The sequence below is a fragment of the Schistocerca americana genome, chromosome 3 (assembly GCF_021461395.2).
Source record: "Schistocerca americana isolate TAMUIC-IGC-003095 chromosome 3, iqSchAmer2.1, whole genome shotgun sequence".
NCBI classification, from domain to species: domain Eukaryota; kingdom Metazoa; phylum Arthropoda; class Insecta; order Orthoptera; family Acrididae; genus Schistocerca; species Schistocerca americana.
In genome coordinates, this window is record NC_060121.1 from 687,901,984 (window position 1) to 687,927,268 (window position 25,285).

Sequence of the window (25,285 nt, forward strand, 5' to 3'; positions counted from 1 at the left end):
TACCAGTGCATAATACACAGGTGTGAAAAGTGTCCTGGTGAGGTAAATCTTGCAGAACACATGAACAACAAACTGTATGGTGAACTCCTTATGGATGACGTTGAACTTCTTTCTTATAAACCATGGACGTACATGGATTGCACAAGTCTTGAAACAAAGCAAAGTACAGTGGAAGATTTTGTTGAAAAATGTGTTGTCAAAAAACGGACAAACTGACCACACACAGCATCACAGCAACAGCACAATCGGCTTATCTCCAGTTTTGTAAGGATAATTTGAAACAAGATGAAATTATAGTAATACTAGACTTTTCTGAAAATTATGCATTTATAGTTGAAGATGCCATCCGAGGATATAATTAGGACAACAGTCAACCAACTCTCCAGCCATTTGCGATTTACTGTAGAGGTGAACACCTGTGCGTTTTTAGTGATTGTTTAATTCATGATGCCACTGCAGTTCATGTCCACATTCACACTCATGGCATATGTGAAAAACAAGCCGCCTCACATACATTTTGTGAAACACTTCAGTGATGGGGCAGCTAGTCAGTACAAAAACTGTCAAAATCTCAAAAATTTATGCATGCATTACCATGATTTTCAGATTCACAAAGAATGGAATTTTTTGCAACGAGTCATGGTAAAAATGTATGTGATGGTATTGGTGCTAGCATTAAGCGCATGGCATAACGAGCTAGTCTGCAGCACTCTACAGAAGGTCACATTCTAACACCTCTTCAATTATTCACTTGGGTACAGAAAAATATCTCTGGCGTACAATCATTCTATGTTTTGAAATATGAGGTGAAATCAGTTGAAGAGTTGCTAAAAAGCAGACTAGAACACGTTAAATCTGTTGCAGGCACAAGGAGCTATCATCACTTCTCTCCAGTGGACTCTGACAATGTGCACATGAGCAGACTGTCCGCTTATAACTATAGGTTCATGCACAACATGTTCCTTCACAGTGTGTCTGACTCAGGATTCAGAAGCAAAAGCAGCAGCATACAACCAGGTTGCTATGTTATTGCTGTTTATGATGACAAATGGTACTTAGGATGTGTTGCAGAGTGCTGTGAAGCAGAAGGTGATGTATTTGTGAACTTCATGGCACCAGCAGGACCAGCAAGATCATTTCATTGGCCACGTTTGGCAGACAGGTGTTTGATTCCTTTTGAACATATTCTTATGACAGTTCCAGTTCCTACCACAGTGTCAGGAAGACAGTACAATTTGCCACTCAATGTACAGAGTACAGTAGCTAAAGTGTGGGAGAACTTCTGTTTGAAGCACAATCGACTGGTTTTTAGCAGTTAAGGTGCAGTAAACATTAATGATCGGTTGTGTTAATCTGTCTATATGTTGTTGCTTAGTGATTAAACAGTTGTGGGAGAGGATAAGAAGAGGCAGAATAGTTTACGATACGTTTTTACAAAATTGTGTTGTGGAACAATGGCCACATCACCAAATACATCTGTCAACTTACATTGTACACAAATGTCTTGCAATAACATGCTGAAATTTTGAGATATATATCATTATGGTCTCCTTATGCAGTGTGTGAAATTTGGCTTGGATACCACATGTCCCTTTTGTGCTACCACACTTTGAAAATCCATGTTTTTCAGGTAATTTTTCAAATTTTTGTATTTTCGTGTGCATGTAACTCAGTTTTTTGTGACTAATATGGGCACGATGAGTTCTGTGTGTGTTTAAGCCACATTAATCTTACCACAAAAAAATTTATACCCTTTTTGAGTGAATTATATTTGTCATAGAGGGCACCTACAATATGTACCTTTTCACGTATTACATTTTTTAAATCACATTTTGGAATTGCTTATTTTCCCTCAGAAATATGTTGTTGGTGTTTCGATTCATGGAGTGTGTTCTCCAAATGGATGTTATTGGGTCACTGGACTGTGTGGAATAGTTCCAAAGTTATTAAGACCTGAAGTTGGGTCTGAAGATAGATTGCCAGATGCAGGTTGGAATTTCCGGGTCACGCCACTTTCTTTCACAAGTCATAATTCTGGAAATAATTGGCAGGGGAAACTAATACTTTGTACACGAGTGTTCCACACATGCTAGAATTAGTGTACTGAAATTCAGTCAAATCTGAGACTATGAGCTGGAGCCCCTGGTTGAACTGACATGGAATGACCCATATGTAAAATTAATGTATTCAATTTAGTTACGACTAAACAATTTCAAGAAATATATTTAAACAGGCATTTTCTTAAATGACACGTTTCCGACACTTTATAATTTCAACTGTTCTTCAATAGCAATGTTCTGTTTTCATCATACGCCCCTTTCTCCTTTTCCTTTGTTCTCTTTTGCACATTCAGAGCACATGGATCTGGAAGCTGTTTCAAATCCCCTATAGGTGGCCCTTACTATACCTGTTTTCCGACATTTTGTAATGGTCTCTGCTGTTTGGTAACAGCATCTTACCATATATTTGCGATGATTTTACACAAAAATCAATATTTTATTGGGAACTGGAAACTGAACAAGAATTTTCTACCAGTAAGGCGATTGTTTAAAATATAACCTTGGGAAAAGATTTTAAAAAATTCTCCATTCCTCTTCGTCTTTTTCAATTTATAAAACAGTTGTTTGATTACCGACAATCATCCTGTGTCTGTTGGTCCGGTAGCAACAGCTACCCGTCAAGCAATTGCAGAGCACATTGTTGAAATTCTGAATGATAATTTCATAATAAATTACGAAGATTTGGTATCAGGGTCTATACAACAAACGTGACGAACAAATGCTTGACGACTGTGCCACACCACTTACTTCATTATTGCTGCTCAATAATTCATGACACTGTACTTGAAAATCTTTAGACAGGATTTTCTCTTTTCCTATAGCCCACTGCTGACATAATCTAGGAACTTAAAAGGGGCATCTACCCACTTCTATTGACACAGTTAGAGGAAAATTGTTGAACCCCCCCCCCCCCCCCCCCCCAACCTTATACGAGAGCAACACGATTGACACCACCTAACACCTCAGAGAGGTCACAAAAAGAACACCTGGTGATGATCTATTATTAAAGGTTTCTAATATTTTGTGAGTGAATGTATAAACAGTACTCTCATTTGAGCAATGCTTCTGGAATGTAAACAGTGATATGCAAAATTGTTTCTACTTGAATGTGAGACTACGCCTGAGTACATTACTTTTCCGAGTATTTTGGAAAAAGATAGTCTTTCTTGTCATTTTTTAATATAGAGGTTTAACAATCTTGTATTTTAATCTGTGGAAAAATTCCCTGTACCTTTGGTGCATTATATATATCAATAAGAACATTACTTGTTATGTTGGAACAGGTTTTTCAGACTTCTGTTTGAAATTCCACTGACGCCATTTGATCTTTTTTTTTTTAGAATCATAATAATTTTGGAGTGTCACATCTAGTTGTGGAAAGTTTTGTAAATGACACTGTAATATATTCTCTTGCTTCTTCAACTGAACCATTTAATCCTATTTTTGCTGCTAAATTTAGAAGAAGACAGTTAAAAGTACTCAAAACTGATGAATTATCAGAAAGAACATCCTCATTTAGTTTGTTATAATATTTTGTACACCACCTAGTTATCTTGTCTCTTATTTGATAATATCCCATATATATTATTAATTTTTGTACATACTTTTGACATTTTAATGACTTTCCTTATTAAAATAAGACACAATTTTTGTAGCATGCAAGTAATGTCGGATCTTGACTTACTCTGGCCTTTATATAAGGTCCCTCTTCCTCCAACATGATATTTTAATTCCCTTAGTTCTCCATGGCTTTACCCGTTTAATGGTTTTTCTGGTTAACTTTTTAGGAAAGCAACTTTCCAATACTGACACAAATTTACTATGCAATACAGTGAATTTGACATTAGCACCTCTTTCCCGATGTACCTCATTCCATACTACCTATTTTAACTTACACTTAGTACCTGTTCTCACAAATAAGCCTCACTGCTTTCTATGAACCTTCTTCACATCTGTAAGTTGTCATATTGTTTATTACCATTACATCATGATCAGATAGTCTATTAAACAACTGTGTACACAGTAAATGTTTCGGCCTGAGCACTATCCATAAAAATGTTACCAATCAGGGTCCTAATATCTTGCTACTCTTGAGATGGAAAACTGGCTATCGAAAGTACATTGAAACTCACAAATAATGCTCGCAGTTCATTTTTCCTGTCTGTGTATTTTCAGAAATCTACATTGAAATCTCCACAAACTATTAACTGTTTCTTCGTGTCTGGTAGTTAGCTCAATAATACATTTCTCAAAAACCGGTGAAGTTTTCCTAGAGGAGATCTATAAACTGTTAGAGAAGTATTCTTCTATAACAACTCATAAGCAAATGCTTTAGAATCTGATCTACACTTTGGGTCCTAATTTTACATACAGTATAACCCCACTTTTATGTTTCCAGAATTAACGTTTTCCCGCCGTTTACAACATTTTTTATCATTCCCATCAAATTTTCTATGTCCACTATGTTAATATGCACCCAATTTTGTGTCAACATATTGATAATTTTCACGCAATTTACAAATTACGAAAAAATGTTCCTGGAGAAAAAAAAATGACACTGGCAGGATGTTGGCCGTCCAGTAGTGTTTACAAATATTATGTCGTTAACTTTCTTGACACCAGGGCATTCTACTCCACAAATGCAGTTTCGTGATTGTTGTGATTATCGTGACACCGTTGTCGAACCATACTTAGCGTGTTTCGGCATTTGGCCACTTCTAGCAGTAGCTGACACTGTCATTCACTTTGCATTGCTCAAATGTTTTTAGTTTAAACACAGCAATGACTACATATTTTTTTCAAGCTTAACAAAAAGTGTTTCGAGAATCTATTCTCGCTGTCCAGTGCAGTATTTACGTATGTATTTTTTGTGATGTTACACAAACAAACTATGTGAGTGATAGTTTGCATGTGTGTGGTTTTCCACATAAATGAGAAGCAACAGTACCTGATAACCTCAAAAGATGACTACAGTGCAAGAGACACAGAATAATACATATTCAAACACCACACAAAATACTCATTTACATATTTGCACTTGACAATGGGAAAAATTCTCACAACACATTGCGTTAAGCATGAAAAAATACCTAACTAGTGGAATATTTCATTATTTAAATAATGAATGACAGCTGCAGGTTTTCAAAAGCATCGATTGTGACATCTGAAATTGAGTTAAATGTTTTTACTTCCCAGACAGTTATCAGTTCCAGTTACGTCAGCAGTTTTTACTAGAAAATAAACCTTTATTAGATAATAAACAAGTCCCTGGAAAGTGTTTTGATGCCTTTTATGTACACATAGCATACATAAAGTGCGAAAATGCAAAGGGGTATCCTATACATAACTTTACAGCTTAAAACGTTATTTCCTACATTTTACACCATTTTTTGAAGCCCCTTGAAAAGTGTAAAAGCGGGGTTTCACTGTATGTTGCAACTCCTTTCTCCATGTTAACTACATACAAAACTGATGTTCGTCACGGAACCCCACAAGTGTTTTAGCACCGGACAAAACTGCCATCCAACGAGTGGAGGAAGGTGTGAGAAGAGACAAAATATAGTATGGACAATACCCATAGTGTAATGAGTGTAAGAAAATGGAAAAATGAAGTATTACTATGTTTCAATACGAAGACTCTGTCCAGTGTGTGAAGTATTCATATGAACAATTTACTCTGATTTTTGTTTTCAACACTAAAAGTAATGTTAGTGGAGGATGGGTTTCAGATGAAAGTTAAATGTTGTGCATTTCACTACAGACTGATATTTAAATAAATGAATACCTCATGGATCAAGTCCCTGTAAAAGATCTAGATGCATGACCTGTGCCATACATTCTTCCATCACCACCTATTCAAGTCTAGTCACAAACATCACCTACCCCATCAAAGGTGGTTGGTTGAATTAAAAGAGGAGGGGGTGGGGGGGGGGGGGGGCCCAAACTATGAGGTCATCGGTCCCTTGTTCCAAATAAAACAATGCCCCAAGTGTGAGAATAAAACAAATGAGACTGACAACTCAAAACGGAATGAAAGGAAAAATCACAAGAACGATGAAGGGCAACAAACATGTAAATGGACAAAAGGGGACAAGAAAGCCACAGAAATGCAAGCAATAGGTTGAAGAGATTGAAACAACAAAGCAGATTACCATGGCTGGCTGACCATGAGGGAAAAAAAAAGGAGAAGCCAGCCACTTTGCAACACATTAAAACCTCCACCCTAGAAGCACTAGGGTGGAGGACACAGAGGGACAAAGTACACGCGCTACAACTTAGGTCAAATGATAAAACCCACCATCACGAATAAAACGTAAAACTAAATCAGCCGATGAGGCGTTGTCAGATAAAATTAGTGGCAACGAATCGGGTAACTCAAGATTTCGTGGCTGGGCAGTCAAAGTGGGACAGTGCACCAGAATATGAGCCACTGTCAACCTGGTGCCGCACCAACACTCAGGCGGGTCTTCACGGCGCAGGAGGTAACCGTGGACCGGCCAAATGCCAGCAGAGAACAGCTGATTCCCTGCGAGAGGCCCACATGGAAGACTTCCAAACATTCGTAATCTCCTTAATGACATGCAGTCTGTTGTGTGTACTGTTATGCTACTCCATCTCCCAAAGCCAAAAAACCCTGCAGCATAAGTCAGAACGCAGGTCAGGTTCAGAGATGCCCATCTCCAGAAGCGGTTTCCACATAGCCTGTTTGGCCTGCCTGTCAGCAAGTTCATTCACTGGGATGGCGACGTGTCCTGGGGTCCACACAAACACCACTGAACGACGGGACCGGTCCATGGCATAGATGGACTCCTGGATGGACACCACCAAAGTATGGGGAGGGTACCACTGGGCGATAAGCTTTCAGGCTGCTCAAGAAATCAGTACACAGAAGAAACGATTCACCGGGGCATGAACACATGTACTGAAGTGCACGGGGACAGAAGAGATCGCACGCGAACCGAGATCGTTAGCCCTGGCCTGGACCACCTATGCGGGAGATGAACTGCTGCGGGTGGAAAAAGAAGACACTAATTTGGATGCTCACGAGAACTACGAATGTGTGCAACATAACTGGCAGACAGTTGTGCACTGTCGGATCTCCAAAGGAGGTACTCCGGCCTCCACCAGGACACTCTTAGCGGCCGGAAACTGAAAGCCGTGGGTGAGAGCCCATGACTACGCCTTGTGGATGGCTCCCTGTAGGCATCGCTCAGGAACGCCAGTACTGGTGGAGCAGCACAAAATGCAGAACTCGTCTGTAAACAGAGAGGGGCAGACGGATGGCCCTACAGCTGCTGTGAGACCATTAACGGCCACTAAAAGTTGTGATACACTCAATACAGAGCCCTGCGGGAGCCCATTCTCCAGGATATGGGGGAAACTATGGCAGGCACCAACTTGGACACAGAAAGTACGGAGCGACAGGAAATTCTGGCTAAAAATCGGAAGCGGGTCTCGGAGACCCAACCCGTATAATGTGACAAGGATATGATGTCGCCAGGTGATGTTATACGCTTTGCATATGTAAAAAAAGACGGCAACAAGATGTTGGCGTATGGAAAAGGCTGTTCGGATGGCAGACTTGAGGGACACAAGATTATCAGTGGTAGAGCACCCCTGGCGGAAGCCGCCATGACATGGAGCCAGAAGGCCTCGTGACTCCAGGACCAACCTAACCACCGACACACCATACATTCCAGCAGCTTACAAAGAATGTTGGTGAGGCTGATGGGCCGATAGCTATCCGCATCAAGCGGGTTTTTGCCGGGTCTGAGCACCAGAACAGTGGTGCTCTCCCAGCATTGCGATGGAAAGATGCCATCACACCAGATTCGGTTGAAGATGACGAGCAGATGGCGCTTGTAGTCAGACGAGAGATGTTTAATCATCTGACTGGATCCGATCCGGCCCAGGAGCTGTGTCCAGGCAATGTCCAACAGTGCTGGGGAGCTTCCACTCTGTGAATGGGGCATTATAGGGTTCTCTGTGGCATGTGGTGAATGAGAGGACTTTCCTTTCCATCCGCCGTTTGTGGGTGTGAAAGGCGGAGGGGTAGTTCTCTGACACAGGGGCTCAAGCTTAGTGCTCAGTATAGTGCTCGACAATCGCATTTGCGTCAGTACATAGCACGCCACTGATGGTAATGCCAGGGGCACCTGTTGGGGCTTGGTACCCAAAAAGATGTCTGATCTTCGTCCAGACTTTGGAAGGTGACGCACGGCACCCAATGGTCAACACATACCTCTCCCAACACTCCTGTTTCCACCTTTTTATAAGCTGGCGTACATGGGCACAGAGCCGCTTAAAGGCTATCAGGTGCCCTAGGAAAAGTGACACTTATGCTGCTGTAGAGCTTGCCAACGCTCTGTAATTGCCTCAGCGACTCCCAGCGAGCACCAAGAGACTGTCTTTCGCTGGGAGCACCCTTTAGGGATCACATTTTCTGCTGGAGAAACGAGTGTGGTAATCACCTGCTCAACTGTCACATCGATGTTACCAAGTGGGGCAGAGTCAGCGGTGACATCAGAGGTCAATGGTAACATCAGAGGTGAAAGTTTCCCAGTCCGCCTCATTTAATGCCCATCTGGGCAGGTGTCCGTGGGCCTGACGCCGGGGCAGTGACAGGAAGATGGGGAAGTGGTCACTACAACACAGGTCGTTATGTGCTCTCCGGTCGATAGATGGCAGAAGTCCTGGGCTGCAAATTGATAAATCAATGGCTGAGTAACTACCATGAGTCACACTGAAATGTGTTGCGGCCCCAGTATTTAAGACGCAGAGGTCGAAATGAGACAGTAAAGTTTCGACACCTTTGCCTCAGCCAGTAAGCACAGTGTCACCTCACATGGGGATATGGGTGCTAAAATCTCCCAAAAGTATAAAAGGTTCAGGGAGTTGATCAATCAGTGCAGCTAATACATTCAGGGGTACTGCAACATCTGGAGGAAGATATACATTATGGACAGTTTTTTCCTGTGTCGTCCGTATTCTGACCGCCACAGCTTCAAGGGGGTTTGAAGGGGCACAGTTCACTACAGACTGAGTTTAGGACATGAACGAAAAAATCCACCTGATGCTCGATCAAAATCTCTATGGAGGGCGAGGGTCCACATTGCCGGGAACCAGGTTTCATGGAGGGCAATGCAGAAAGCAGGTAAATGTAAATGTCATGTGACTAGGGCCTCCCATCGGGTAGACTGTTCACCGGGTGAAAGTCTTTCGATTTGACACCACTTCGGAGACTTGCGCGTTGATGGGGATGAAATGATGATGATTATGACAACACAACACCCATTTCCTGAGCAGAGAAAATCTCCAACCCAGCTGGGAATTGAACCCGGGCTCTTAGGATTGACATTCTGTCGCACTGACCATTCAGCTACCGGAGGTGGACAAAAAAAAAAGGTGTAAAGCTTAACAGTTGCCGTAGCCCAGCCAGGCGGTGGAAAAAACCATCGGAATTCCACTGGAGGGTGACATCATTGTGAGACTGGGACATGGAACATTCAATGAAGCAGTGTACGCCTAAGAGTCGCCTGCTGCTACCGACTTTTGCCTGAGCAATCTATATCCATTGTGTCTGGGGGTCCGGCAAGTTCCAGGTCCTCAGTGGATGTCAGAATCTCCACCCCAACCTCAGATGCAGAGCATGTAGGTAGCGGTGGTGTGGGTGCCACCGCAAGCTCATTGTTCTTAGGGGTCTTCTTTTTCAATTTATCGCACTGTTCCATGGGTTTCCCTGGCAGAGAGGACTTCACTGAATCAGTCTCCGGGACTGAGGATGAGAGTGAACCATTACAACCAGCTGCTTTTGGGCTCTTCAGCCACTGGTGGGTGTCATCTTTCCCACTAGCAGAAACGTGAGAAGGGAGTGACCCAAGGGACCCCTTCCTATGGAGAGGAGCTGAAGAAGCCTTACACTTCTCTGGCTCGGAAGTGGGGATGGAAATCCCCGATGGTTGGGGAAAGGGGGGGGGGGGGGGGGGAGGGGTGTCGCTCCCGAAGTAAGTGGTGCGGGAGCAACAGGGAGGGAAGTGCCCCCCACCATCAAGGGGGCAGGTGTAGTCTCCCGGTTCTGAAAGGCAACAGGAATTCGAGGAACTGATGGGGTGAGAACTGTAGCGGTGCCGTATGAGGTGGTCATAGCCACAGGATGAAGGCACTCAAATTTCCTCTTAGCCTCAGTGTAGGTCACTCAGTCCAGGGTCTTGTACTCCATGATTTTCCTTTCTTTCTACAGAATCCTGCAGTCTGGCAAGCAAGGTGAATGGTGCTCTCTGCAACTGACAAAGATGGGAGGCGGGGTGCCTGCAGTATTGGGATGCAATTGACGTCCAGAATCTCGACAGGTGGGGCTGGAAGTACAGCGGGAAGACATATGGCCGAACTTCCAGCACTTAAAGCACCACATCGGGGGAGGGATATATGGTTTGATGTCACAATGGTAGACCATCACCCTGACCTTCTCGGGCAATGTGTCAACCTCGAAGGCCAAGATGAAGGCACCGGTGGCAACCTGGTTATCCCTCGGAACATGATGGACGTGCCGGACGAAATGAACACCCTCCGCTCTAAATTGGCGTGCAGCTGGTCGTCGGGCTGCAAAGGAAGGTCCCTGTGGAATATAATACCCTGGACAATATTAAAGCTCTTATGAGGTGTGATGGTAACAGAAACATCCCCCAACTTGCCACAAGCGAGTAATGCTCATGACTGGGCAGACGGGGTGTGTGTGTGTGTGTGTGTGTGTGTGTGTGTGTGTGTGTGTGTGTGTGTGTGTGTGTGTGCGTGTGTGTGCTATTTTTCACAAAGTACTTGTTGGCCGAAAGCTGATTTTGTGACAGTCTTTCTGTTATGCCCATCTACGACTCAGCATCTCCGCTTTATGGTGAGTAGCAGCTATCCTTTTCATGATATTGTTACATTCCATCCTGGATTTTCCATTGTTTGAATACCTCTAAAGTAAATTCATCAGCAAATTTTGAAAAGGACCTGAACTATTATGTAGCACCATTACGAAATCTTGATCCCCAAGGTGATGAGATTTAAGGAGTCGAAAGCAATATGGTCTTATGAACATCCCGCCTTGTGAAATGAGAGGAATAAAAAGACAACAACAACAATCAGAAGAAATAATTGTGAATACTTAAAGCAGTATCCTTTTCAGAGTCTTAACTACTGCAAAATCCAATCTGTTATTAGAGGCTAAAGATTTTTGTAGTTCACATCAATTAACCACCGAAACTGGAACAAGTTGCTGACAGTAGATCTACAAAGGTTACAACCTTGAAAACATATAAGGACTCTTAGAGTAGGTCACAGATTCTTCAACTCACAATCTAAATTCAGGAATAAATCATGACTCTTTAGGAGTAAATCACCTTGCAGATGTATTAAACCAGACAACGGATATTTGGATACTTACCAAACACAGCCATAACACTATATATTCACGAATGAAAAAATTGAAATACTGATTGAGAAACAGCATGGCTGGCCCAACCAGAGCTGTATCTAAATACTCCATTTCATTCTTCGTCATATGAGCAACCTAAGGAAGAAATGAGTATGATATAAATATGATTCTTCAGATTTGAAGCAAATTAAAATTCACATTTAATGCCGAGTTCTGAAACTGAAGACACATATGTAGCAGTTAGCTAATTCTATTAACGAAAACACATTCAAAATTTTAAAATGTTTCATTCTTTTACCACCATACTTTTTTGTAAAACAGTAAACCTAGTCTAACATACTGGAATTGCTATTAAATCACAATGATAACAGAAAATGTTGATGTCCTCAATGCTCAAGGTGAGAAGCTTGCTAGACAAAGAAGCCACAGAATATACCGATAGGCCGAATACCCTGTCATCTTATTCAACTCTGGCTCTTAATAATGTAGGAAGCAGATATGATAGGACATAAAATTTTAAGTGTTTTGCAACAACTTTATTCTTGTTTGTTAGAACAGAGATTATGTCATCTGCTAAAATAACTTCATGCCCTGTTGTCTGCATATAAATGTCATGTACTGAAATTTGTACATCAAATGCACTTCACAACCACTCCCTGAATATGCCCTAAGCACAAATGACTAAGGCAGACCTCAATTTGTCTAACACATCAGGAAGAGGTCACAACTGCTGAACAGCTTACTGCAAGTTACTTGAGCTACTATTTTTTTCATCAACACATGCCCTGCTCCTCAACAGTGAGGTGAGAGCTTAATGGGAACAGGGAATGAGAAAATCTATGTTGCTTCACTAAATTTCATGTTGTCCCGTTAGAGGTAAGAAATGGAATAAGTACATGTTGAGTGCTGAGGGATGTGTACATCAGAAATAGAGATGCCACTGTTGCCTCAGTGCAGTAATAGCTTTATTGCTACCAGCCGTAGTTAACAGAATATGAATGGTCTAAGAACTGTGGCACTGTGGTTGCTTCCTACTCCTCGACTCATTCTTCCTTACTGAAGTATGCAGGTTATATAAGGCAAGTCGTGACTTCTTACGACCAATTACCAGGATCAGATGCCCTCTAACATAGTTGCGTTTTAAGAGACTATGGAAAAAATTGAGTGATGCTGTGTACACGATTGCAAACGTGCTCCTTTAGAGGAAAAGTGACACATGGAAAAAGTTCACTGCTATAGTCCACACTTCAGACAGACATACAAATAAAAACAAAAAAAGTTCATCCAATGCAAATAACATGGTTGTATTTTTATTTATTTCCCCTCTCATAAGAGAAAACATATCTGCTCCATCAGATGAAATACCGGCACACAGCAACATCACTATTATCAACAAGCCCGCTATTTGTGTACTCTTTTGATCGTGCCAGCTTGGGTTTATGCGCTAATAGAGAGTTGTGTAGCTTATCATTCATTTCTGTAACTTTTTAAAAGACTGTTGTAACTTTATATCAAAAATTAATCACTATTTAGAGAACACATTTCAAACTTGTTTCCCATACTGTCATTACAGAATTGATATTGTATCGACAGAGAGAGAGAGAGAGAGAGAGAGAGAGAGAGAGAGAGAGAGAGAGAGAGAGAGAGAGAGGGAGAGAGAGAGGGAGGGAGGGAGGGAGGGAGGGAGGGAGGGAGGGAGGGAGGGAGAGAGAGAGGGGGGGGGGTTCAATACTAAAATAAAATAAAGTTACAGCGGCCTTCGAATGTTATGCATATACTAGGTGCATTCAATAAATAATGTAACACATTTTCTTCCCCTCTACGCAGGTTTGTTTTATTGGGACTTCACTACGCCATATTATTCCTCTATCTTTTGGCTACAAAACCCTACTTTTCAATATAATCTCCATTCAGGAGCAGAAGACCCAGCCTTGGTACAAACTGTCAGTCATCACTTCAGTCTGCATATATACACCATAGGTGTACAAGACTTGAAAACAGATCTTTGGAACCATAAAGTTCCATTTGATTAAAGTACTTACACCTGGGTTTCAGGTAAGATTCCCCATTTTGTTTGATGCTCAGGTGCTATTTCAACATTGTTGGAGAGCCTCTGCAATGTGGTTCGAGTTTAGTGGGAATACAAAGTGGGCTGAGGCACAAATGGGAATTAGGATTAGGATGGGGGTGTGCTAGAGTAGTCTATGCAGCTGTGCCATGCCACTGTGCCAGGGTGGTGAAGTCGTTAGAGCAGCTGCCTAGTGAGCATAACACCCACATTTGAATACTGGCCTTGGTACAAATTTTCAGTCATTGTTTCAGTCTGCACATATACATCATTAAGTTATTAGTGGAACTTCACAATAGAAACGAAAACTATGCCTGCAAATTGCCCAACATTCGCATTTTGCCCTTGTTGTTAAATACCAGCACTATTAATTAGTTCTACAACAAGTTACAGAATAATTTATCAGTATGTTAACAGCTGTAATCTCAAGAAGATACAATTTGATGATATCGAAAGGTCGATGGCATGCTCCCATCTTACATTCCGAATGTGTGGTAAATACACTGATGGGGAAACATGACTCAAATTACTGTCAGAATCAGTTTTAGAATAGTCTTCTTCAGCATTGCTTGAACTATCACTGCTTGCCCCCAAAGTATAATTAAATTTTCGATGCATTATTACACAATACCATCATTTTTGGCTGCCTCACTGATGACAAATGCAGTTCTAATCACAATTTTTGTCCAGTTCTCGCTTGTCACTTGACTGACAACTGTTACAAAGAGATTTTCAACTTGAGAAATGGTGAATTCTTTGCAGCAAAGTAATTTGTTATTTGTGCCCTTATCCCTCCAACGGCACTGAAATGACAATGGTATGGAGGAAGCTAAATAATTTCATGCTCATGCCTTTTAGCAATCTCCTCAATTACATATGTCTGAAATTGTGGTTTCTTTTGTGCCAATATTTGTTCAAATTTTCTCTGAAATCCACTTTTTATTGTATCAGAATAATATAGTCTTTTTTTTATTGCCGTACTTGGTGTCGTATTGTAACAATGAAATTATATGGAGCATTATCCATAACAATCACTGATGGACTCGTCAGATTCGTCATGAGTGATGCCTCAAACCACTTTTGAAAAGCTACATTGTGCGTCTCTTCTTAGTAATAACCTATCTTGTTAAAATGAAACATTAACAAGCAGTTTGGCACAAAACCATCTGATGTAGCTGCTTAATAATTCACTTTCCTTTTCCAAAAGGTCTTGTCATTGTCTCCTTCAGCATTTTGTCAATCCAGCCCCTACGTAATGGATGGTTAGCATCAATCCATGTTTCATTTAGATAGAATGTATCTGCAAATACCACAGCCGTAATCCTGCTCAGAAATCTACACACTGCTATGCAACAACATCTGTGCTTTCTGTTTATATTCTATGTCTGTTAAACATTGTATAGATTAAGCCTTTTTCTTTTAATGCCATGTGCAACAAAAATTTGCTTCATTTAACAAGATTGTCTTTCTGGAGTGATGTGAGTAATTTAGCGTAGGAGGTTCTTCTAGTATCTACATATGATGATGATGATGACGATTAGTGTCTTTCTCGAAATCATCCAAAGCTGTCACTTGCTTCTTTGACCACTTCTTCCCTGATGTGTATGCAGCCTAGTTATGCCACTCTTGCCACAATCTATACTGCACTTTTCTTTCCCTATCAATACAACAGTGTTCTTGCTTGCTTGCTTTTCAATGCAGCTGCAATCCTCTTATTAACATGAGCAATAGGTAATTGTTGGCCTGGCTATGCAGCACACATTTCTTTTCTCCATTTCACTTTGAATGTTGGGTTGGCACTACTTGTTGCACTGGACTTTATTCGAAGCAAAACAGAAACAAATAAACACTAAAAACGACAAAAATGAAAAACTACAAGCTGAACTATTTAAACAAACAATGAAATGACAGCACCAGATGAACGTGAGGCACTCACTGGCACATTTCAGACATGCATGTATCTGCTTTGCAAAGCAGAAACACAACTGATTCTATGGAAGATGAAGGCAAAAGGACAATAAGTTACAGAATTCTCAAAAGTCAAAGAGGGCAGAGAGGATGTTAAAAGTGCAAACAAATAAAAAGGAACCATTAAGAATTTATTGGGAGGGTAATTAGAATTTTAAGGAAATGAAAATGGAACAAAAGATTAAAATGGAGGAATGTGATGAGTACAGTTGGGGGCATGCTGAGGTACAGCATGTGGCACCAGGCATTCTTTTCACAACATGTGCCGTAATGTACACCCCAGTGCTAAGAAATCATTGCAGTGGAACTACAATTTTACGTTTTCTGATTTCACGTTTCTCACGATTCTACACCTTAAATTTGTAGCCCCTGTGAAAAACCCATAAATTCAATGGTAAAAATTCCCTAATTTTACATTCCTTCCTAGTAAGGTTTACATCGATTCTAAGTTCTTACTCGACGCATCACAAGACTTTGTCCCGTTTTCTTCCTATTGACATTTGATGTGAGTGAACAAATTATAAATGGCTCAAAAGACTTATGGTTCACACCATGGGTGGTGGCAGAATTAAGGGAATATTTTAGACCATTGTGGAGAGGGCTTGTGTGAAGGGGCAACGCTGACGTAGTCCACAATCAGTGTCGTCAACACACCTTGCAGCATTTACATTCACCATGCAATTATGATACAACTACTGTTAGATTGCAGTGGTAAAGGAAAAAGAAGACAGTTGATGTGAAGTGTTCCGGACTGAACTATTATGTTATGAAGAGGCCCAGCCACCGCCTTTTCTTGTACCACTTATAATTCAGTCTCATTTTTTGCATGTATTTCCAATGTACTATATTCAGCAACACTATAAATCATCAACTTTTTAAATTCAATCACTGTGTTTCAAAGAATATGCTCAGCCATAATTGAGAGATGAGACCCATTTCCGGCTACTAAACTCTTATTGACTGGTGGCTTGTTAAGTCACCCAATAGCAAGTGCAGCCACCATACCACTCTAACACACACACAAAATGAGCTCATCTACTGGATGTGTGGAGAGTAGTCCTTCAGGGATGGGAGTGCAGGTAGAGGTGAAAGCATTTTGTGAAGTGCTGAAAATATGCTTTTCGTGCAGATCATGTGCTATGACAGAGATACCACACAGAAATAGAACAAGGATTTTGCGATAGCACATTTTAAAGACTTTCATGTTCAAATCTGACAAGATACAGTTTCAACAACTACATACACTACTCATCTATATACTTTGCACCACACACACCACACTCTGTAGATTGTAAAGATTGGCAGCAGTGACAGAGGGGCATTTCTTTCAAATTTATGTTTTACACAGTGTACAGAACTTCACTGAGCCGGCCCGGCTTCTTTGAAGCTTGTAACATCAGTTAGGGAAGTAAACTTATTTTTTCACATCTCTCTTTCTCTCAAAGTGCAAAATAACACTTTCACGGTGGCAAGCATATGAACTGCAGCTCATAAGAGAAGCATCAAACAATAACAGCAATGGTGACAAAGCACGTCACAAAGAAGATAGCCGCATTTATGCTTATGGGTTAACCACTTATCTGCAGTGATGTTTTCGGTTTAATTCAATATGTTCATCAATTTTTGCTTTTTTCTGGATGAGCATAAAGGATGATCTCTCTCAAACATGTGATTTTAATGTATAATTTGTAGTCATAGGATGTCAGAAAACCGCTTGATTACCTTGTACCCAGGTATCAATTTCAATATTTTGATGGGTTTTTACTTTCTGTTACACATCTGTGGTTTTTTAAGAACTGATGAAATTCATTACCACAAATTGTTGTATGAACATTGTCTTGTACATTTAATCTGCTTCACTTAGATTTTATACAAAGTGTTGGAGAGGATTGCGATTTTTAATCATGTACGACAATTACATGTGGTTTTATTCATGTTTTGGGGTTTTTCCTCAATTCTGCATTTTCCTCAATTTTGCATTTTTCAAGTCTGGACCGTACGAAAACATAAAATATGGGTTGCACTGCAATCTGATTACCTATCATCATGTCCTGAAATGAGGGACATCCTACCCAAGGTACTTCCCACCCCTTCTAAAGTGGTGCTCTGTTGCCCACTCAATCTCCACAACATCCTAATCCATCCCTCTGTCACTCCCAACCCCAACCCCTTGCCACAGGGATCATGTCCTTGTGCAAGCCACAGTTGCAAGACCTGCCCAGTCCACCCATCCCACACTTCCTACTCCAGTCCTGTCACAGGCTCAGCCTGTCCCATCAGGGGCTGGGCCACCTGTGAAAGCAGAAACGTCATATACCAGCTCTACTGCAATCACTACACAGACTTTTATATTGCTATGACTACCAACCAGCTGTCCACCAGTGATGAACAGCGACCACCAATATGTGGCCAAGAACAAAGTAGACAACCCTGTGGTACAACATGTACATGAACATAACATGCTTGTTGTCAATGGCTGTTTCACTACTAGAGCCAACTGGATCCTCCCCTCCACCAACAGCTTTTCTGAACCGTGCGGATGGGAGTTACCTTTGCAACACATTCTACATCTACATCTACATCCATACTCCGCAAGCCACCTGATGGTGTGTGGCGGAGGGTACCTTGAGTACCTCTATCGGTTCTCTCTTCTATTCCAGTCTCGTATTGTTCATGGAAAGAAGGATTGTCGGTATGCTTCTGTGTGGGCTCTAATCTCTCTGATTTTATCCTCATGGTCTCTTCGCGAGATATACGTAGGAGGGAGCAATATACTGCTTGACTATTCGGTGAAGGTATGTTCTCGTAACTTTAACAAAAGCCCATACCGAGCTACTGAGCGTCTCTCTTGCAGAGTCTTCCACTGGAGTTTATCTATCATCTCCGTAACGCTTTCGCGATTACTAAATGATCCTGTGACAAAGTGCGCTGCTCTCCGTTGGATCTTCTCCATCACTTCTATCAACCCTATCTGGTACGGATCCCACACTGCTGAGCAGTATTCAAGCAGTGGGCGAACAAGCGTACTGTAACCTACTTCTTTTGTTTTCGGATTGCATTTCCTTAAGATTCTTCCAATGAATCTCAGTCTGGCATCTGCTTTACCAACGGTCAACTTTATATGATCATTCCATTTTAAATCACCCCTAATGCGTACTCCCGGATAATTTATGGAATTAACTGCTTCCAGTTGCTGACCTGCTATATTGTAGCTAAATGATGTATTCGCAGCACATTACTCTTGTAATTATCTGCTCCTAAAAAATATCCCAGCCCTAACTTACAGTAACATACTGACTCAGCCAGACAGCATTCCCCCACCCGGCTATCCCTTCCCCTTTCCCGTCCCCTCCATATTGCTACTTCTATTCTATGTGACAATCTCATTCTGGTCCAAGCTGCCGGAGATGGCGGCCACGTAAGCAAGAGCTCTGCTTGCTTGTTTGAATGAAAATGTGTGTGTTTCCTTTACTGACAAAGGCTTTGGCTGAAAGCTAATGTGTGTGTGTCTCGTTATTGAGCCTGCCTGCAACTTAACATGTTATCTTTATCCAGAATGAAATTTTCATTCTGCAGCAGAGTGTGTGCTGGTATGAAATTTCCTGGCAGATTAAAACTGTGTGCAGGACTGAGACTCGAACTCGGGATCTTTGCCTTTCGCGTGCAAGTGCTCCACCATCTGAGCTACCCAAGCACGGCTCACGACCTGCCCTCACAGTTTCAATTCTGCCACTTCGCAGAGGAGCTTCTGTGAAGTTTGGAAGTTAGGAGACAAGGTACTGCCAGAAATGAAGCTGTGAGGGCAGGTCTTGAGTCGTGCTTGGGTAACTCAGATGGTAAAGCACTTTCCCGCGAAAGGCAAAGATCCCGAGTTCGAGTCTCGGTCCGGCACACAGTTTTAATCTGCCAGGAAGTTTCAAGTCATCTTTACGGTAATAATCAAAAAGTCCACTTTCACCACAGGAAATACTCGGTAGAGCGAAAGAGTCATCAGAGTTTTAATATGACAATACCAACATGCAGTAAACAAGTTAAAATTGTAAATAAATGAATATTGTTAAGTTACCAATGACATACAAATAGAACGAAATTTTAAGAAGTATGCAAGAGATTGTGGCTGCCCGCCAACCTAGTCAGTCAGTGGCACAATGTAACCCGAGTCCATTCTTCTGTGATAGTTTTACCACATTCTCGAATTTCATTAACTTTTGAGCTGCATTGCTCCAGACTATTTAACCTTAACTGTTTAATGGTCCTCACTAATAAACTTAACGCAATGGCATCCTGGGACGTATTTGAAATAGATTAGCTACCCACACTTTTACTTATAACCACAGGTCACCTGCTTGCGTATTCTACAGAACCCAATGTGCTACAAGAAGTTTTCACGGCGAAAATAAGCAAGAGATTAGCAGAAAATGAGTAGCACACGCTGATTTATTATGATAATCCAGGAAAGAGTTAACTTACACAGTCTCAAATGAGAAGGTATGACCAGTTGCAATGAATGTCACCTATATTAACTTCCTATGGACTTGGGGCTAAACTGAGAAACTTTTCTGTAGGTGTAGTACCATAGGAGGCTCTTACCAGTAGCTACGCCCACAGAAGAGAATGTTTCTTAAAATATTCTTCAACTGAACGGCGATAAACACACATATATGAGGTAACCACATCTACCACATCCTCGGGTATTTCTATTCGGTACACAAAATCCAATATGGAAATATTGGCAACTTACATGGCACATAACATGCACATATAAAGTGCAGATATCTAATCTCTATTACAGCATGCTGGTTTTTCAGAGCTTATAGTGGGTGATTTTTAACACATAACATATTCTGCAACCCACATCCGTGACTGAGGTCACTAACACACGCTTGTGTGGTGGTGCTCGACACGGGTAAGCCGGTTTCAATACAGGTGGTGAAATTAATTTTCACTGACAATATATGGCCAGTAAGGGGAGGAGAGGTTGTGGTGTAAAGTTCCTGATCACATTACTTTGTACCAATGTCCTGGTTTAAATACCAAACCTCTCCTCAGTGTCTCATTAAGTGAGGGCATGTAACACAGCTGTTGGTGACCCATCCGTCGGATGGGGACATTAAGCTATTTGCGAGGAGTAAGCTATGTGCTGGTGCCAGGTTTCACCCTCTCCCTTCTCTCATCGTTGTCGTCGTCGTCGTCATCGTCATCATCATCCAATCAAAAATTAAAATGGAAGGATTCCAAGGCAGGGTAGCTAAAAAAATTGGTTCAAAATGGTCTGAAGACAAAAAGGAGAAACATAGTGAACATATGAAAGCAAAGGAAAAAAAGAAAAGAACACAGTATTGAAATTGGAATTTGGTCCTCAGATGACCTATTCACAGTAAAAAAATCATAAACCCTACGGATGTGATTAAGGTGCCCGTTAATGGCAATCTGGAAGGATGAAATTCTAGTACCACTAAGTATCTGGTACTGCTCTTCAACAAGAATGGCCCTACATTTATAGGCAAGATCAGCAACTCAAGCTTTGCATCACAACAATAGTCACTAGTAATTGACTAGAAAGCAGAAGTTAACTCTTTGGCTTCCAATCACCTAACAATTGTTCTAAATTCCCCACTCTTCATCTCTTGCTTTTATTCTTCCTTCATTTCTTCCAAAAACTAAGTGTGCCCTCCGCAAGTCTGTTTTGCAGCTACCCTGCACATAGTTGCATTATCAAACAAGTATTCTGGAAGTTCAAAAGCATGCCTCTCTCAAATAAATTAGTGTTTCATTCTAGTCACTCGATATTTCAGACCAAGTTGACAGTTGACGGTTTGAGTGATGACATCACAGTTACTGATAGTCTGCGTAAACCTGTTACACTGGCCACTGATGCATTGTGTCTATGAATTGTGATAACCCCTTCAGCATCAACTAAAGCCTGAAAATGGCGCATTGAAGTGCCATAACTGGTAGCCACACAATAAATAAGATCGTAATAACAGCTGTAGGCATTTCATTTTCTTACGCAAGTCAGCAAATCTGCTGCAGGAGCAATTTAAAAACAGAAACCTTCTTGCATCATTAGTAAAGCTAGTTCTACATGCTGAGATAATGAATGCTAGGGAATACGTAAGTGAACATTGAGGAAATATAATTAACATTGAACCCTGCAAAACTACATCACAACTTACAGTACATACAAACAGATACCACTAGGATGCTGAAATAGAAGAGGAAGGTGCGGTCTGAGAACTTATGTAATTCCTTAACCAAGGACACTACAATGTCAAATACCAAGGGAGATAACGCAGTGGGGACACTCGAATTGCATTCAGGAAGATACTGGTTCAAATCCACCCAGTTATCCTGATTTAAGTTTATCAAGGTTTCCATAAATCTCTTAAGGAAAATGTCAGGACACTGACGATTTCCCGCCCCAATCTGAGCTTGTGCTCCACTTCTAATGATCTAGTCGCTGATGGGCCATCAAACAGTTTTTTTACAACAATTATCTGAAAAATGATGCTTTAAGGGATTTTTCCCATGGTTTATGTTAACACAGGTGCTGCTTGTACCATGAAGACAGTTGATTATGTGAATTTGTTATAGGCAAGCTTGAAGCAAGAAAGTGAGACTAGGTGGAACAATTTCATTACTATGATAGAGTCTGTAGTTACGCAGTACAATAACTTATAGAAATCCATGCTGAGAAGGGCACCACTCAAAAACTTCACAGTTACAATATGACTCTTGATACTTTTGGAGCTATTCAGAGATGCAACAGTAGTTTTGGAATGTTAGTGCTATCTGATTATTTCACTTCTTTAGCTGCAGGTGCAAAATCTGAAAAGTCATTGTAACAAATAGTGTGGTTCATAATTTTCTCTAACACATGGTGTGTGCAAAGCTAATGCAAATTGCCCCTCATTCCAAAAACAAAAATTTCTGTGTCTCATGCATTTAGTTGTGTTGTACAGCTTTTATACTGCTGTCTGTTAACTCTAGATAATATGAGTGCAGAAAAAAGTTGTCTCCATATCACAAAAGAGAAAGTTGAAACTCAGGTGTCACACAGAACAACAGATGGAGAGTTACGGTCACAACTAGAGCACAGATTGTGCTAGAACTTACAGTCTGGTTCACTGCAGGTTGCTCTGCTCAACAGAAGTTTACTTGTCCCAAATATTCAAACTTGAAGACACTGTGACCAAGAGTGGGGACACTTGGGGTAGTATGAGTGAGCAAAATCTATTTGCAAAGCTCTTCGGCTCAGCAGAGAAATGAAAATACATACAGGCATCAATAATGTAGACAGCAAACGCAGTCTGAATGGGAAAATGCCAATCTTCTAGCAACATTATTTTAGTCTCTGAGAATCATGTGATTTGCAAAATATGCATGTCTTTATAGGCTTTAAGAAGAACGAAAAGCGTAGATATAAAGAATTATAGACCTTTTATGGACACCTTCAATGTACATATGATGCTAGAGTGAAAAGTGAATGCCAAGGATGAAAGGGAAAACATGTTTAGACAAAATGCAGAAAATTACAGTCTCCATTAAGAGTGGAATGACAACAAATTGTTGCTGGATGATTTTTCCGTAAACAGAAAACTCACTATAAAAGGTACTATTTGCCCACACTAGAACATCAATAATAAAGGGCCATGGAAATCTCTGGATGGGGATACAATTAATCAGATACATCATGCACTTATTCAATGATGTTATGGTTAGAGGGGGTGCAGATGTTGCTTCAGACAACTGCACGGTGTTGGTCAAGTATAGACAGAGGATATCAAGAAAATCTATAACCACACAGAAAGGGATAGGAAGTAATGTGAAAGCAATTGTCACCAGAGAGAGGGAACAAGAAAAATTCCAAAGAGAAATCGATAAAGGGATGAGATCAACTGTCATTGAGGAGGAAGCTATCCTCAAAGTGCAATGGAAATTAACGGAACAGACAATATGACAGACGCTGGAATCCAAGCTGGAACTGAGAAACAGAGTTAAATGAGGTGAATGGTATGACAATGACTGTGAGAAGGCTACTGAGGAATGGAACAGTATAAGGAAAACGAGGAAAAAAAAATGCTCCAGCAAGAACTTGAGCTGCCAGACACAATTATGACAAAAAGAGATTTAAGCAAAAATTACTTGCAGAAGGAAACGAGAGAAATGGAGACAAACAGAATGAAAGGCACTGAGAAATCCAGATATGAAAAGGATATTATAATAATGTTTAAAGAAATAAAAAAGAGAAAATAAGGATGGCAGCTTCAGACAACAACATGCAGGGATAAAGATGGAAAGCTGATCAGAGATGAAACCAGAATTATAGGAAGATGGGAAAATATTTTCAAGAACGAACTGAAACCTAGGGTAGTTCAGGAATTTGAAGAAGATATAGCGTCCCCAGTGAAATAATACATAAAGACTTAAAAAACAGTATTTATAAAGACAAGACATTTAAAAATTGAATAATATATATTTTATCATGTAACCATAAAATAATAATTTCTCTGTGTAAGTTTCGAGAGCAAAGAAATATAACAAAATGATCTAAAGAGACGACAAGATACACTCTTTTGTTAATTTTTTTACTCGTCTTCACTTCTTCTCTTGTCTTGGTTGTGTGTAGACGGACATCTTGCGAGTGCTGGCAAATGTAAGCATATTTGTACTAATTAAGCAGATAATATACTGATTTAATATTATTGTTCACTTTTAATTTGTAAGAGGTGATCCTGATTTCATGTCCGCCTTCCTTGAATTAACCTGCATTTGAGCAATTTACAGTGCAACAATCGCAGCGGCCGATGCAGCCAACAACGCCATTACGTGGCGATATTAACTTCTAAAATTTAGCGGAAGTGAAAAACTCGCCCACCAGTAACATAATATACATTTTTCTCCACAGCCGCCCGACGCTGCAGAAAATACGTAGCTTTAAGATTCTTATTTTCAGTACAACAGCCGAGAGCCAGAGCCAGGACTCCGACTACCATGCAATGGTTAATGGAGGTAAGAAGGAATACTCTCGCACGTGTGTGGGCTGCAATTGTAATTAATAACTAAAGATTTTTTGCTTTAAAGTGAACTGACTAGCCGAGGAAATTAATATGAAAAGTTTATTCCATTGTTCAACTTATATGTTCATGTTTTAAGATTCAGTGAGTCTAATGTTCATTAACGTAAAAAATAATTTATACTGAACATTAATATTGTTAAAAAGGAGAACTTCACAAAAGCATTTAATTGTAAATCAAAATAAAATGAAACATCATTTTTATTAAGGCTCACCATGTAAGTCGGCAACAATCAACATAATAATAATAATAATAATATATTAAAATACGACGGCCGACGGATGCGAGAAAGAGATAGCAATAAGCAGATAGCAATGAGGATGGAGAAGAAGTGACATCATCATGAGAAGTGACTGGAGCTGTTAAGAAAACAAAAAAACTACAGAATGGGGTGGGGAGGGAAGACAAGGTACCAAGTGAAATATTCAAGTATGGTGGTATAAGTTATTAAAGAAAATAGGAGGACTAGTTCAGAAAATATGGAAAAGTGAAAAAATGACAACAAACTGGAACATAACCATTACTATACCAATACATAAGAAGGGTGATAAAACAAACTGCAATAGCCATATAGGTATAGCATTGACAATTGCTGCCTGCAAAATTCTTGCTAGGATACTGAACAAGAAATTATGACCTTATGCAGAAGCCATGGTTGCGGAATACCAGTGTGATTTCAGGAAGAAAGGAGCAAGAA

The 25,285-nt window shown here is 40.6% G+C and overlaps 1 protein-coding gene across 3 annotated transcripts in view; it reads right to left on the bottom strand.

The window, feature by feature from the left end:
- LOC124606676 (cholinephosphotransferase 1) overlaps positions 1-25,285 on the bottom strand; it is a 179,663-nt gene that overhangs the window by 64,645 nt on the left and 89,733 nt on the right. For all 3 annotated transcript variants that reach the window (XM_047138692.1, XM_047138691.1, XM_047138690.1), the window contains one exon: positions 11,485-11,610. In XM_047138692.1, the coding sequence (XP_046994648.1) occupies positions 11,485-11,610 (126 nt within the window). The remainder of the gene's footprint in view (positions 1-11,484; positions 11,611-25,285) is intronic.